The sequence below is a fragment of the Apostichopus japonicus genome, chromosome 9, assembly GCF_037975245.1.
Source record: "Apostichopus japonicus isolate 1M-3 chromosome 9, ASM3797524v1, whole genome shotgun sequence".
Lineage (NCBI taxonomy): Eukaryota > Metazoa > Echinodermata > Holothuroidea > Aspidochirotida > Stichopodidae > Apostichopus > Apostichopus japonicus.
This window is the reverse complement of record NC_092569.1, coordinates 10369271-10385988: the sequence shown is the minus strand read 5'-3', so window position 1 is coordinate 10385988 and position 16718 is coordinate 10369271. Positions and strand designations below refer to the sequence as shown.

The following is a 16718-nucleotide window of genomic DNA, read 5'->3' as shown; positions in this document are numbered from 1 at the left end:
TATTTCTTGACCAAAAATGACCGTAAAAATTTTAGCGCTATTCAAATTCGAAAACTCCCTAAATTAGAGCAAAATCCCTAACACATATTCAACCCCTTTTAAATGTTTTAATAATTTGAGTTATGGTGACATTTGAGGGTCGGACGAAGTACCAGAAGAAAGATGAGACCCTCCTCTTTTACATGGTATAGGTCACTATTGGCAACAAAATTAACCATAAAATGTTACCTCTATATCAAATCCGAAAACATCTTAAATTGGATATAAAAAACCTCAAAGATATGTATTGTTATTTTCAAAATTAAATAAGTCAAGTTATGAAGAGATTTTAGAGGCAGAATATTATCAGGAGAAAGACAAGACTCTCCTCTTTTACATGGCATGAGATTACTATTCCGGCCTCTCAAATACCTCCATAACTGAAATTATTAAAAATTAAAAAAAATAATGCACATTTTTGAGGACTTTTGCTCGAATTTAGGATGTTACATTCTTCTGGTACTACTCCGGTCTCTCAAATCCCTCCATATTCGGGTTATTCAATTTAAAAAAGAAAAAAACATAGAAGCAACACCTGCTTGCTTGATAAGTTGCCCATTTGCCCATGTGGCTTCCCGTGATGTACACCGTTGGCGTGCTATAGTGTCCTTTTCGTTATTATCTGCTGCTAGTGGCTGCTATTGTTCCATGCCACTATTGGTTGCTAGTTTCCGACAGGCGAATGCTATTGTGTGTAACACCATGTATCGTTAGTCTAGCGAGATGTCCTGCTGGGAAAGACATGCCACGATTTTGTTCTTGAAGCTATATATGTTGTGATGAAAGCTGTAACGAGTGGGTTTTGTGATCGAAGTTCCCGAGGTTGCTTTTGAACTAATTCAGTCCTTGGTGAAGCCTCACTGTCTAACACTTAAGTTAGGCTAAGGTCTAGTCTCGGACAGAGCCTAGTCTAGTAATAGTCTAACACTACAGCCAGATACACATCTTCGTAAGTTGTTCAGCTTGTTTACTAAAGTTAGGCCTATCAATCTCGGCAGGAGATTTGCTATAGGCCTACAACAACGTAGCCTATGGCATGGAAATCTGCATACATTGTATTAATAAGTACTATATATTTCCCTATTTAGGCTAATGTAGTAGTGTTTGATAAGTACAGTATAGTCAGTATTGCGAAGTTCGCCATACTGCGAAGTTCGGGCACCCTAAGAAATACACGATTTTCACCATGAAAACCTAGCCTACAGGAAGAGCCAAATTTCACCAAAAAGTACGAAGCTACAGTTATTTTCTCTCCAAAATGACCCGTGTGCAAGAAATTACTTACATATTTGTCAATAAAATGACGAAGATCTATGAAGTCTGTTATAATTACTGAAAAAGCAACTGCGCCCCAATTTTATCACCATCGCCACACTGTGGGTTGCGCGGCCGAACTTCGCAATACTCTAGCAAGAAATACCAGTTCCACAATCACGAAGAATCTTCTTGGAAAACAACGTGAAAACAGTTTGCAGGAAAGAAAGTTTGGCCGTGTATCGTACTATGACAAAATTCTCCCACCATATGAAGTATATTTTCAAATGATTTATACCAGAAGATTTAGTTTTGGGGTGTTTTAAGTCTTAAGTGGCCGAACTTCGAAGTCACCATCCTACTAGGCCTGGGCCTATATACTTGGCTAGACTGACTTCGCACATGCGTCAAAGTTTACCGTATAAATCTGCTAAATGGGTGAAATAATCCACAAAAATTTCTCAATATGAAATTTATGTTTCTTAGTTTCAATGTGGAAATTTTATCCATTTTTGTTTGTAGATTAAGATTGCTATTGAAAAAGTACAGTATTTTCAATTTTCCAAATGATCACAGCAATTAATTTACCATCAGTGCAGCTACATATACATGTAAACACAGAATGCATTTTAAGGGGATACACAGTGGCTGAGGTAGGGGTATTGGTCAGGGGGGGGCGAGAATAGTCTGTAGGGGCGCTTTCGACACTATATAAGCGGAGCGCCACTACAGGTTGGCACGGAGCGGAGAGAATTTTTTGAGTAAAGATACTCCCTAGATCGCCGGAAATGACAAATAGCCTAGGTGTCATCGCCATTTTGTCAGAAAATTACACCAACAAAATGTGACAAATGTCAATAGGTATTTGAGAGCGCAATAAAAAAGTAAATAATCGTGAATAAGTAAAAAGTGGTAAAAAGCTGATAAGGGCGCCAGCAGTCCATTTGAGTCCGTCAGGGGGGGGGCATCCGCCCCCTCTGACTGTATGGACGCTCCGCTACTGGCGATACACAACGTTACCGTACCTCTCCATACTTTCTAAGAAGGCCTGATAGCCCTAGGCTATACTATAGTATAACATAAACATATCCCAAGGCCTAAGTACTAAGAAGTGTCTGAACTTAGCTGGCCTTCAGTAACACTATAATTCCACCGGGTCCTCATGTTGTGAGAAAATCTAGATGTGAATTGAGGAGAAATATATTCACAGCACCTGTTGTAATACAGTTCATGAACAAGAATGTTGATACCATCTCCTGAAGGTTTGATCGAAGTATGATGAGAGGAGAACAAAGCTCATTAAATGTTTTAAGTTTTGGAGAAGATGCATTGAACTGTAAGTTAAATCCATGATTGTCACAGTTGAAGAGTGACTGAATACTAACTCTGAGTCCTTGGCAAGGGATATTGGAGTATAACACTTCAAACTCATCCCCAAATGATCCATTGCTCAAAGGAAACAAGAATTAAGAAAAGTAAAGTAAAGTTCATCATTTTGTAAAAAAGGAGGCCTACAGGATTAATGTGCCAAATATGTATGCATATTGTACAGGTCTCTTATCAGACTTTTGTAATGTGAGTACTGTAGAACGGTATGAATACAGTTAATACTTTTAGCAAACTTCCTAGAGACATGTCAGAGTATGAGCGTACCCTAGAAGCAAAAGTATGAGTACTTTATCTTATACTGCCCAGAGTATGAGTACATATCCATGAGGGTGAGTATAAGTACTTACAGGTACCGCAATGAGGAGTGATTCGAATCACCCTGGTAATGGTTATTTTAAGTTTTTACCTTGAAATTGCCATCTCCGTACTTTTAGGGGAAGTAAGCATATAAGGGATAATGTTTATCCTATCTGCTGTGAAATTATGTAGTTTGTCATTACAGGTATCTGTATTTCCTTTTAGTTTTTTATTGTTCCTATTTTTAGTTTTGTACAATTTTGACACTTTTCTGCCTTTTCCTACATATTTTTATCACTTTTTAGATTACTTATAATTTTTTTGGCATATTATTTATAAATTTCTTACTCATATTTGGTACGAAGCAGGAGGAATGTTATGATTTTCAATGTGTAATATTTTTATACATTGGCTGAATAAATAAATAAATGATTAAATGATATGGCAGAATGTGAGTAAATACATGAATATGGACTCATTTAAAATTTAATCTAAAATACTTAGTTCCATGAAATTGACTACTTTCTTTGTGAAGGGAAAACCTCATTAGGTATTATCACACCAGTTCACATATCATTATAAAATATTCCAAGGTACCCTGTAGTTTTGTGCGATAAATTTTCTGTTAAACATTTTGCCCAAAAAACAACCTACCAACAGAAATGCTTTTTTTTTATTTGCCAGAAGCCCTATGTAGTTCCATTTCAGTGATAGTAAAGAAAAAATAAATATTTTTAATATATTTTTATGATGCTGAATGCCTCCTTCATATGCTATAACTACTGTACATTGGTATTTGACTGGTTTGCTCACCATTATGTCTGTATTTAACACAGGTCTGTGAGACAGCTCTTTGATTTCACAAATGACTAAGTTCTGTACATATAAATGTGAACCAACTTTCTTCCTAAATTCATGATATTTTGGAAATTGGAGCTTTGGGGGTTTCTTGAAAGAGGAAATTATTTGCAGCGTCGTAAATGCCATCATAATTACGGCCAAACTAATACCTATCTGAACATTCTTTTGAGCTCTAATATCATGTATTAAATAATCACACAATCGTTAACCAAAAATCTATTTTTGCCAAAGTTTTGGCCCATCTGAAGCGAACTAGGAAACAAAATATGCGAATGTTAGTCTAAAATAACAAAGCAATGATTCTTTTTCAAAGTATGCATACACAAGCGAACGCCTTGAACTCAACACATAATGTTGGGAAATCATGTGGTTCCTAGTTCCTACGCAGGGAACTGTTTGGCTGAATCAGTCATGGCTTTGGGAGTATATACTGTACCAATAATTCAATTATTTAATGTATCCTTCGAAAAGACTTGCTCTGAGCGACAAGAGAGATGAAGTCCAGTCGGACTGACAGAACATAATAGTGCTACTGTAGGCATGTTAGTGATTGTGTGAAGTATGCAGCCTAATGTACAGTTATGAATTGAAAGGTCACTACATCTGCACAGCCGGCTCATGCTTCCGATCAATTTTATGGGTAAAACAAATGGAACTCGACAGGCAATATGTTGGTCTGAATTTGTCTTTAATTTTTCTATCTCTGAGAGTGAAACAAAACTTTGGCAATAAATGTATGTATCACAATGATTCTGTAATGATTTAGTACTCAATTCAGTAAGAAAAGGATAGTGGTAGAAAGCAAAAATCAGATTTTAGTATTGTGTACAACTGGTTGCATGTTACTCTGTTACATCTAGCCTTCATTTCTTATTGCTCTGTACTGCTACTGTTTAGACTGCCAACCATCAGCAATATAAAATATAATCTAAAATGCTGCCCTCTTTTACAAAGAACTAAAGCCTTTTCATGTCCTGCATCTGTGACAGTGAGGTGAATATATTGATCTGCTTGCAGTACTCATAGTGTATTGAAATTTTATTGTTTCCTAACATGATAAGCAACAATTTTTAACATGGAAATTAAGATAAAAGCAGTGTCCATACAGGAGCAGATTCAGTTATCTTTCCTGGAATCTAGTGCAGATTTTGAATCACAGTGTCTAAGTTTCCACATATAGTATGTACACCGACCAGTCCACAAGAGATGACTCATATATATCGAGAAAAGAATGTTTTAGACCTTTGAGGCACTTGTATGGGGTTGAAATGTGAAAAATTTAACATTTTGTTCTTAATATATATATATATATATATATATATATATACATACATCTTTTTTTGGTCGTCAGAAAGTGATATGTCTGATGAGTCCTAATTTTTGATCCACATATTTTGAGTCTTGATAATAAGGGAACACGAATGAGAGTTTTAATGTCATGTGGTCTGATAGGTTCTGTGACATTAGGAGACTGAACTGAGGAGTGCACTGTGTTACATAGTACAGTAGTTACCTAACAGTATGAGATGGGACGCCATTTGTGTTGTTTATTTGATGTAAAAGAATGTCTTGTCTTTGAGCAATATGTACAGTACAGTGTTTTTTTTGGGGGGTGGGAGGGTGTAGTGGGGAAAGGGGTCTGGGCTATTAAAGGGAGTGAGGTGAGAGGGGGATGGCAGGTCTGTATCTTGATTAAAGGAGAATCAAAGACCAATCATCATCATCTTATTTTGTTTTACTTGAATTTTATAGACAATTCATATAATTTCAAATTGTACTTTCTGAGCTGCTGAACCACGTTGGGTAAAATGAAATGAAACATTGACTTGCTGTGGAATCAACCTTCACCTGATAATCAAAAGGAATTGAATGATTTTGATGGAGGTGCACAAATGCAGAAGACCCTGCATTTAACAGTACTGTACATACAGTATTTAAGCCAAGAGAACTTTTAAAGATGCAGGTGCTGTTTGCTGTGTAATGATTCTGTCAAGCAAATTCACTTGGTCACAAGGTATGCCTAAAAGATTGAAAGTTTGATTGTATCAATGTCACAGCATTTAGCAATTCCAAATCTTGAGGAAATGATGTTACATTGCTTTTCCAGGCTAACAAAAGCTCTACCCATGTCTACACAAATATGTGAGTTCTCTACTGGTCAGAACTGTATCCATATACTGTATATGGTACATTATACTTTTACATTTACTGTAACACATTGATTAATCTGGTGGGAACTGGAGTAAATGTGTTAAAAGTCCTGAGTTAAAATGAGGAAATTTCCATGATTATCCAGTTTCCAGTGAAAAACATCCCATAGTTTACATATAATTTACATTTGGTCATATGTGAGCAATTACAATCTCCAGGCTCTTTGAACGTCTAAACTTGGGAATGTGGGTTGATGAACGTATAGTGTTGTACTGTGCATAAAACCTAAGTATATCTGTTTTAATGTTGCTTCCCAACTATGACTAATGTGTGTGATGTACCTAGGCAGCTTTGTGCCCCTCAATTGCCTCTAGATATATCCATCAATGCTGTTTAATTTATGCATTTATGCTACTGTTGCCTACTAACATGTAACTGTATGCCCCAGTAGGTGACCTTCTTCGCACAGTACACCCTCTCTAGGCTCCTTCATTAACCTAATGTTACCATATGTAGTGACATGTAGATGGCCAATCAGAGATTCAGAGTGTGACTTCATCTAGCCACCCAGTTGGACACAAACACACATTTTCTTTACTAGGAACCACATTTTGATGGGTAAAACTTGTCCCCCCCCTCCACCTCCTTTTTTTTTATCAGGGATTATCTCAAAAGATTTGATAAAACACTAATTTAAAAACTGCATTTGAACATTCTTTTATTAAGAGTGGCTTTAACAAAAATTCTTTCAAGTTTGTTATCGTTTATTCCTCTTTAAAATTGACCAATTTATCTTCTGTGCATATTTAATTTAAATTTGATGAATGTATCAATTTTGTGTAATTCATTTCACTCCTCTGTTATACATATGGTGTCCTCAATAGATGCACCAACAATACAAATGCATTAATATACTAACCCATCTCTGTTTTTCCGCCCTGGCCTCGAAAATAGAAAATTCTAAGCTATTCTTATACCGTCTAAGTCTGTTTTTCATAAAGTTACCAGATTTAACTTTAGGACGTATTGCCCAAGATGTTAAAATGCAGCTGGTTATGTTGGTGTTAACACTATTATGCCCCCCCACCCTCTCTTTTCTTTTCCCTTCAAGGAAGTCTGCCTTGAAGCTAGTCTTGTTCAAACCCTGGCATTCTGCTGTTACTTTGCCCATTACAATTAATATGAGGGCGCCCTTGCATCCTGTTTCGAAAATCTGTCAAAAACGTTTCAAGGCTAATCCCCCTGACAGGCTGATTTGTGGAAGGGCACCCTCAGAAGTGTTATAATTTGACGTTATTTATATAAAAAGAATAAATGTCTTGACCAAGACTACCTTGAAGCAAACGACATGTCAAGAGTTTGACTCATTAATGTCACGACAAATCGTTCAAAGCCTATCAATCAGTTGTTAATGTCGTAATCTGCTTTTAGCCTCAAGCGGCTGAAGTCTGTACATATCCCTTTCATGGCCCTGCCTGTACAATACATCACAAGCTGACTGTCACTTCCTGGGTAGATAGGTAGGTCAGACTTACACTCTGGTATTTACCTAAGTTTGTGGAATAATTAATATAAGTATACTGTACATAGCAGTGCATGAGTTTAATTTTTGAATTGTGAGTGAATTTGGTGGCATGTGTAATATACAGTAGATGAAAATTGAACGTTTAGTGATGACACACGTGTTGCATTAAATAAAACTTCCCTAAGTCTTCTCCAAGTTCTCTGTATATTATATGTTTGTGTGTGTGTTTGTACATGGGTTTGTATGTGTGTCAATATGGTTTATCACAGGTCTATCTAACTGCAATCTCATGATGAAGAGCTACAATATATATACACTGAATGCTTGACGTGCATCACTTTGAATTTGTCAACGTTTCCAAACCGTACAGTTTATATGGCAACAACTGAAAATAAGATTGCAATTTCAAATAAAAAAAAAATCGTAGTAAGACACCTCAGACTACTGTTTTTCCAACAGGAAAAAGGTTAATGAGCCAGTATAAATGAGTGAATCTATTTAATGCTTAAGATTTCTTTGTATAGACTCATATACTTTAATAATCGATTATGTACATGTATGAAAAAGAAACTTGGAAATTCTATGAACTTTCAATTTGAGTAGTACTGCAGTATTTGAAATGAAAGTTGACTGAGTCACTGCTCCAGGTTGTTTGTATAGATGTAAGCCTGTCTGTTACTACTGAGTATGTACATCTAACTACTGTAACTTATCACAGGATAATACTGTAGGATTGAACAAATTATTCAAACTACTGTAACTTATCACAGGATAATACTGTAGGTTTGAACAATTCATTCAAACAACTGTAACTTATCACAGGATAATACTGTAGGCCTGAACAATGTATTCAAATTACTGTAACTTATCACAGGATAATACTGTAGGTTTGAACAATTTATTCAAACAACTGTATCTTATCACAGGATAATACTGTAGGTCTGAACAATTTATTCAAACTACTGTAACTTATCACAGGATAATACTGTAGGATTGAACAATGTATTCAAACTACTGTAACTTATCACATAATACTGTAGGATTGAACAAATTATTCAAACTACTGTAACTTGTCACTGGATAGTACTGTAGGATTGAACAATTAATTCAAACTACTGTAACTTATCACATAATACTGTACTGTAGGATTGAACAAATTATTCAAACTACTGTAACTTGTCACAGGATAATACTGTAGGTTTGAACAATTAATTCAAACTACTGTAACTTATCACAGGATAATACTGTAGGTTTGAACAATTAATTCAAACTACTGTAACTTATCACAGGATAATACTGTAGGTCTGAACAATGTATTCAAACTACTGTAACTTATCACAGGATAATACTGTAGGTCGAACAATGTATTCAAACTACTGTAACTTATCACAGGATAATACTGTAGGTCTGAACAATTTATTCAAACTACTGTAACTTATCACAGGATAATATTGTAGGTTTGAACAATTTATTCAAACAACTGTAACTTATCACAGGATAATACTGTAGGTTTGAACAATTAATTCAAACTACTGTAACTTGTCACAGGATAATACTGTAGGTCTGAACAATTTATTCAAACTACTGTAACTTATCACATAATACTGTAGGTTTGAACAATTAATTCAAACTACAGTAACTTGTCACAGGATAGTACTGTAGGATTGAACAATTTATTCAAATCAACGCAATACTTGACCTTATCCCATGTTGGAGGAATTTATTTAAGCTAAATTTAGCGATCGATCTTCAAAGTTTATCACTCAAAAAACAAAGATGTCACTTGAAAGTGACTTCATATACTTGTGAATTTGGTGCTCAATTTTCGGTAAATCAAGCGAGATGAAAACTTGCATTTTTTTTCAAACGTTTTGAAAGTGAAATGCACTCTGCTTTGAATGTATGCCATTTGATGTGACCTACTGTTAATTACCATATTTAGTCATGGAATGATGCAACATGTTAATGAAAGTACTGTAAAAATTCCCAACACTCACAAGGGAGGTACCCCATGTACGAATAATTAACGTGAAGGGATTTGATTAAAGAAGAAAAAACCTGTTTTTTTACATGATTTTGTATCAGTCCTACGTAGCCTTGAAAGGAATTCTATAATCAAGTTATGTGTCGAAATTCAGCTTTTCTCTCTTTGGGGTATTGCAATTGATGTACATGCCATGAAGTTAAGATGTCAATTTATTTCTCTTCTGAATTTTGCTGTAGTAGTAGTAGTAGCACGTAGGTCTAAAGAACTGAACACATGTCTCTCACTCTCTCTCCATGATGTTGTGGAAACTCTTGAGACTGCTCAGTTGGAGCATATATGGGGAGAACTTTTAACTTTCTTGCAACAATGATATCTTCAATGAAACCTGCAATTCCTGGTTGGATCATTGCTCACCAGTGTACTCACCTCAATGTTAAAGAACACCGTTGATGAGTCATGTTGTTGTTGGATTTTTCTGAAGGTTTATTTATATACTAAATAATATAAGAAGTGTCTGGGCGGCAACATGTAGAGAACAACAGAATCATTACTACTGTAGCTCCTCAAATCTTCTTTGGGTGATAAATTCCTACCTGGAGTGTGTCTCATTAGTCTTATCGCTGTCGTTGCAATCTTAATTTGAGGAGGACTTGGCAGGTCTGATAGAATTGTTGACCAAAATTATAAAAAAATGAAATGGTACTTGAATAACACAATGAGTATGGTGTGAACATCAGTAAGTATATTCAGAATGCATAACATTATTTCTAACACTTTCTACAACATTTTTTTGTATACATATTTTTCCACAATAAATATTTACATGATTCATGATTAAGACTGCATGACATTACTGTACCGAAGGTCTATCTTAGCCCCCCCCCCCACACTTTAAGGAAGTAGGGCATGAGGTTACGAGCCATTTGATCACAGAATGCACAAAACATCTTGTATTTTCTAGTTGGCTGTATCATGGACAAACTGTTGGTATACTTGATTGCAAACTGTACAGGTAAGTTACAGCAGTTAGCGTAGCACCCCCGTACGGACACTTGTTTCGTGCGCAAATTTAGTCCTTTTGGTGCCAGCTGCAGAAAGAATGTTAAGATGGAGAAAGTCTTAATGCAAATCTATTGTTATTCTCGCCTTAGAACACAATATGTCCCCCCCCCCTTGCCTCCACTACTTATAAAAAGATTTTCTTTTTGTCATATGTAAGTTGGTTTTAATCATGAGTAGGCTATAGTGATAATGTCATGCATATAGTTTACTCCACCTAATTTAAAAAAAAAAATGTTTTTTTTCCCCATCATATACAAGTTTGTTTATAATCTTGAGTAGGCTATAGTGATAATGTCAATATAAGTTTACTCGGGCATATTTACTCTCCCTTACAAAATATTTGATGGTTCAACATATATTACTTGGCAGTTCCACCCGACTTCATTGTGCTGCCAGCTAAGACAAACTTAAAAAGCCTCTTGAGGCTCACGTCTGGTACGATGCAGTCGACAAACAACTGTATTTCGATGTAATCAATACAACATTTTCTCAACCGCGGCGGCGAGCCTATGGTACCCAGTCTCTCTTAACAGTCTGTTTTATATATGATACGACTAGTAGCTCTTTCACTTTTTTCTTCTTCTGGAGACATATAATCAACTGAGTGCAAGTTCATACCAGAGCGAAGTACCGGCTTTGTTTCATTCCAGGTAAAAGAGTCTATTCGGCTCTCACATCCATCGCCCTGCAGTTGAAATCACAGCTCGAATTTAAATGAGCCAAATTGTCGGGTTTTTTCTCGTCGCATGTTGATGCCATCTCGGAGGAATTTTGACTTAATTTTAACCCAATCGCTGTCAATCTTCTTTAAGCGGGCTGCATCATCTACGGTGGCATGCAGCGAAGTTTTCTTTAGCCGTGTGTTCAGTGCATTAGCCGACGTCTACCGTAGAGGTGTAGTGTAATCGAGTGTTTCTCCAGAATTCCGCTGGTGTTTTGTCTTGGATGGGTGCTTTGCTTGATAAGTAACGCATTTTAGATTTTTTTTGTCATAATCAGTATAGGAGAGACGTAAAGGTGTTTATGACTGGTAAGTGTGTTGTTTATATGAAATGATATCATTTTGAGTGTACTGGTCAAAGTACAGAGACTTGAAAACAGATTTTCAGAAGGCATGAACATGCAGCCGATCTTATCTTGTGAAGTTGCATAATTATTGGCTAATTAGGTCATATTGCAACGTTGCTTTTTTCTTCAATGGAACAATGGAACAATGGGAGTTTTCTTGTCTTTAGCATTACATTGTACCGCAGGTGTGCACATGTGTACATAGGGATGAACTGTTTAACAAGGGAACTATTACGAGACTGCAAGAGCAGTTGTGTGTAGTGACTGAACATTGCAGTATGTATTGAATAGTGTACACCTGTATGTTGTTATAGTTGTAGCGAAACATGAAAATGCTTGAACTAGCATAATTTTTTATTGTTATTTTGAGTACACATTGTAATATGTACTCTATATGCATGAGTGCTTTTACTTGAAGTTGATGTGAAGTTTGCAGCTGTTGTTCCTTTCAATAGCACGCTAGATACAACTGTTTGTTAGATTCTGAAAGTTCTATAGCAAACCGTTATCAAAAGGTTGATCCCAAAACATTGTAAAGCATTTCCTTTGCAACCAAATCTAAATAGTGTACATAATAAGCCATTGTACTGGCCACCCTACTAAAATCGATCATCTGGGATTAATATCAATGTGCTGTTTGATGAAATGTATGGAACAAACTTCAGGTGATACCATATGTGTCTCACATACGAATTTTATATGCAATTACTCTTTATACAGTCAACTTCAGTTTGATTCAATGCAGAGCTGTGACCAATTTCGCAGTATCATCTCTTTAATGTGGACTAGCGGATAGAGAGCAAAATCTAGTTAACAATTGGGCTTCTCTCCACTGTAAGTATCTCCATGCTCAGTGAAATAAAGTTTGTTACATATCACTGCGGGATTGAAAGGAAGTCGATGATATGATTGACCCTAATGGGTTTTTTCCTGTTGCAGTTTTAATCTAGCTAATTCGCTGTATCCATTCCGTAGAATATTGTGGTGTTTCCGTTTATTCGGAGAACAGCAATCATCAGGTTGTCACCCATGTACAGTATGATACTACACAGGGCAAGAATCAGCAATCTGCCGGACTCTTCCTCTCTTTGTCTTCTCTGCGTTGGAAGTGTTTGCATTTCATGAAGAGCTCATTTGAAAGGACCAGGTGGTTTTGTTTCCAGCCTATTTGATCCTCTTTTGTGTTCTTTGGGTGTTAGTATATACGATGCTTCACCTTCATGCTACAGGACCATACTGTGCCAGTGTGCTCTATCGTCTGTGGCACAACCAAAACTCTTTCCTTCATAGATGTATACATCATCCATGTCCATCTGTGTAGATAGCCCCCTGTTGTAATCTGATTATGGTCACTTATTACACCAGATGCCTGGTTAAAAGGTAAGTTACAAACTGTATTATAATGGTTTCAGGTTAATTTTTGTGTACATACTGTAGATACAGTAGTTATGTACAATATTCAGCAGAATCAAAATTGACCATGTTTTTAATCCTGCACATTGACTACAGGTATGTCAGGTACAGTGACACCCAGGTTTGATTCATACCGAAGCGGTATCAGTGTAGTTATTCGATCTGTATTAGAAGTATACCCTTCATTGTCAGTCAGTGGGAGAGGGGGGTGGGAGTGGGGGGTGGGCGGGAAATGGTCAAGGGGAAGGATTTTACATTCAGTTGGGGGAAGAATTAGACCATTCCTTCTGGTAAACAAGATGTACAACCCTTTTCAACATTTAAAGATTAATTAGTTCAGCCTGGCATTTCATCCTAATTAAAGACCCAATTTACTGTCTAGTATATATTACTTAGAATGCACCATTTGGTTCAACCACCTCCCCCCCCCCCCAAGGGTTACCACCCTCCTTTATATAAGTCTTGGTTCGTCTCTGCTGTAATGGTTTATGCTCTTACCCTGTAAAATCAGTGGTGGGATTTAAAAATTGGCATCCTGCCTTAACTTGGAAATTGTATACATGACACTGAAGGCTACACTGTAGGTAAGATTGGATGGTCTAGTGCCATAATTACCATATAGTACTTTGTCTGCCAGTGACCACTATTTTACACAAATACCACTTTTCTTCTTCTTTATGTGATATTTTATGTGTAAAAGTAAGTTGGCCTGACGTTTCAATCCTAGCAGGATCTTCTTCACAGGCTAAAAATGCTAAAAAATCATTTTAGCCTTTGAAGAAGATCCTGCTAGGATCGAAACGTCAGGCCAACTTACTTTTACACATTCTCTTACACAGGCTCTCTAGTGGATAAGCATTTTGATATTTTATGTGCTAGAGACATATGCCTACTGTACTGTACTGTGTGTAATTTATCTACATTATATACTGCATACGTGGTTAAAAGTTAGAAATAAAAAAATAATTTCACCGTTTCCTTAAGTTCTTGCCTCTTCCCAGTGTTCTTATGGAATATTTTCCTTGTACCAAGCTCACATTACAGTATGCACAGTGTGCTGGATGTATTACTTAAACAGTACCTGATTAGTAAAGCACTAAACAGTTTGGTTTTCAGAAGTATACATATAACCCTACTATACTATAGAGGTACTGTAGGCCTATACTGAGCACAGATGTTCTTACACCCATTGAAAGGTGTGTTGCCATGGTCACACTCCTTATTTGCTTTGATGTTCAAAAGATTACAACAAGTACAGTATAAACTGAGATAATCATACTTGTAAGTGTATATTGTCTACAAACCTTCAGATACTTTGCCACACTATAAGTAATCCACAACGAAAATTTCCGGGGACCAAAGTTGCATCGTTACATTGAAATTTGGTCCTTGAAGATTCTGAAAAATATGTGTGTTTCAAATACTGCTTAAATCTGAATATAAGACAAAGACACGTGGATGATACTTGAAGAATAAAGTGTCAAAGGAGAAAAAATTATCATTGTGTAAATTGTGTAAATTGCATTGTAACATTTAGATGAACGTGTACAGTACTGTACAATATTATTCATTGGTGCATTCAAGAAATGAAACAAGATCTCTGAATAATTATACAAAGAATGGACTTTTTACACATTTATAAATAGTTGCTGAAAATTAAGGTAGAATGTTAACTGTTTGCTGGTCAGAAATAAAATCTACCTACAGTACAGGTGATATTTGAAGAACAAGAATCCTTAAGTTTAAACATTTTAAACAATATTCATGTTTGAAGCACGAGCCTAAAGGATGTCAACTGTTTGCTGTAGGAACCATGGACAAGCACTGAAATATAATCGGTATTGAGTGATACCCCGCCCTCAAACCCCACCCCACCCCCTTCCTGACCATTTCTTTATCCTCTAATGTGCTATCATTGTTATGATACTGACAGGTAATGGCCTGTAATTGTAGAAACTCTGGTTGGAAGTTGAACGTTCCATAAAAATATATTTATATACAAACTTGTACAGTACTGTAGATCTCTTACATTCAGTGATATTTCAATTTTCTTGTGACCTTCAAAAAAACGTTAAATCATATGATCCCTCATAAATATTAAACCAGTTATTGCGATCATTTGGAGTGAAGAAGAAGAAGAAGAAAAAAATAAAACATTTTAGAACCAACATAAGAAAGTAATTATCTTTCCAACGCGATAACATCAATTGATAACATTCTGGTGACTGGTATTGGCATGGGAATCATTTGGATGAAAAGTAGAAAATGAAACTGATGGATGATACACTATATTTCAGGGGTTTGAATGCAATAATAAATCTCTATACTTGCTATTGATGCATATAAATCATAAATTTTGAAAAATTTTGGTCTAGATTTATAAACTGCATAGATATTGGCGTGACTTTGAAATAATGAAACCCATAGCAGTTTTTTTCACACAGTACTGTAGCTCCTATGAAAATGTTTTGAGGAAATGTGATTGCAGAATGTATCAAATTGAGCTGTAATTGACCTTTCACTTTTACTCTAATTTCTAGGCATTACTCCATCAATGTTCTGCTGGCCAGGCTCTGCAAGTTTTCATCAGAAACAAAGATATAGCTTAAACATTAATATTTGACAAACACTTCAGAGATGATCTTTGTAGGTGGTTTCTCTCATCTCTTATTCTCTTTTTCAAAGGTTAAACGAGCTTGATACTTCAAAGCAGCTCTCTTCGTTTGCTGAGCAATTTCACACAACCGATTAAACATTTCTCAAATTGAGATTGCGTTGATGGAAATTATTGTATGACACCCCGCCCATCGCCCCTCCCCCCCTTACATTTTTGACACCATATGAAGGTCAATGAGATGATAATTACTAAATTTGAATGGATTGGATTCTCAACATTTTCTCATCCAAGGTATATTGTACAGATTTGTAAAGTATAGTGAAATTGTACAAGACATGCATCGTTATGGTATCCTAACTGCATCGGAAAATGATATAAATTAAAAGAGATAAAGAAACAAGGAAGCTGCTTTAAGATTGCTTTTACCCTTTGATTATATATATATATATACTAACACTATTCTTGTACCTAGAGCTGATTACACTATTCTTGTACCTAGAGCTGATTACACTATTCTTGTACCTAGAGCTGATTACACTATTCTTGTACCTAGAGCTGATTACACTATTCTTGTACCTAGAGCTGATTACACTATTCTTGTACCTAGAGCTGATTACACTATTCTTGTACCTAGAGCTGATTACACTATTCTTGTACCTAGAGCTGATTACACTATTCTTGTACCTAGAGCTGATTACACTATTCTTGTACCTAGAGCTGATTATATTCCAAAACTATTCTTGTACCTAGAGTTGTTTATATACTAACACTATTCTTGTACCTAGAGCTGATAATATACACTATTCTTGTAAATAGAGCTGATAATATACTATTCTTATACCTAGAGTTGATTATATACTAACACTATTCTTGTACCTAGAGCTGATTATATACTAACACTATTGTTGTAGGTCTAGAGCTGATGATATACACTATTCTTATACCTAGAGTTGATTATATACTAACACTATTCTTGTACCTAGAGCTGATTATATACTAACACTATTCTTGTAGGTCTAGAGCTGATGATATACACTATTCTTATACCTAGAGTT

The 16718-nt window shown here is 35.9% G+C and overlaps 1 protein-coding gene across 2 annotated transcripts in view; it reads left to right on the top strand.

Annotated features, from left to right (window-relative positions):
- Positions 1–713: 713 nt before the first annotated feature.
- The window catches only part of LOC139974195 (heparan sulfate glucosamine 3-O-sulfotransferase 1-like), a 61847-nt gene continuing 45842 nt past the window's right edge, over positions 714–16718 (top strand). The window contains exon 1 of one of the 2 annotated variants that reach the window (XM_071981163.1): positions 714–988. Coding sequence is in view for 1 of the 2 variants with exons in the window: in XM_071981160.1 (XP_071837261.1) it covers positions 12979–13013 (35 nt within the window). In the remaining variant the exon portion in view is untranslated. Of the gene's footprint in view, positions 989–12298; positions 13014–16718 lie in introns of those variants that run through there. The other variant, XM_071981160.1, reaches the window with a different exon arrangement.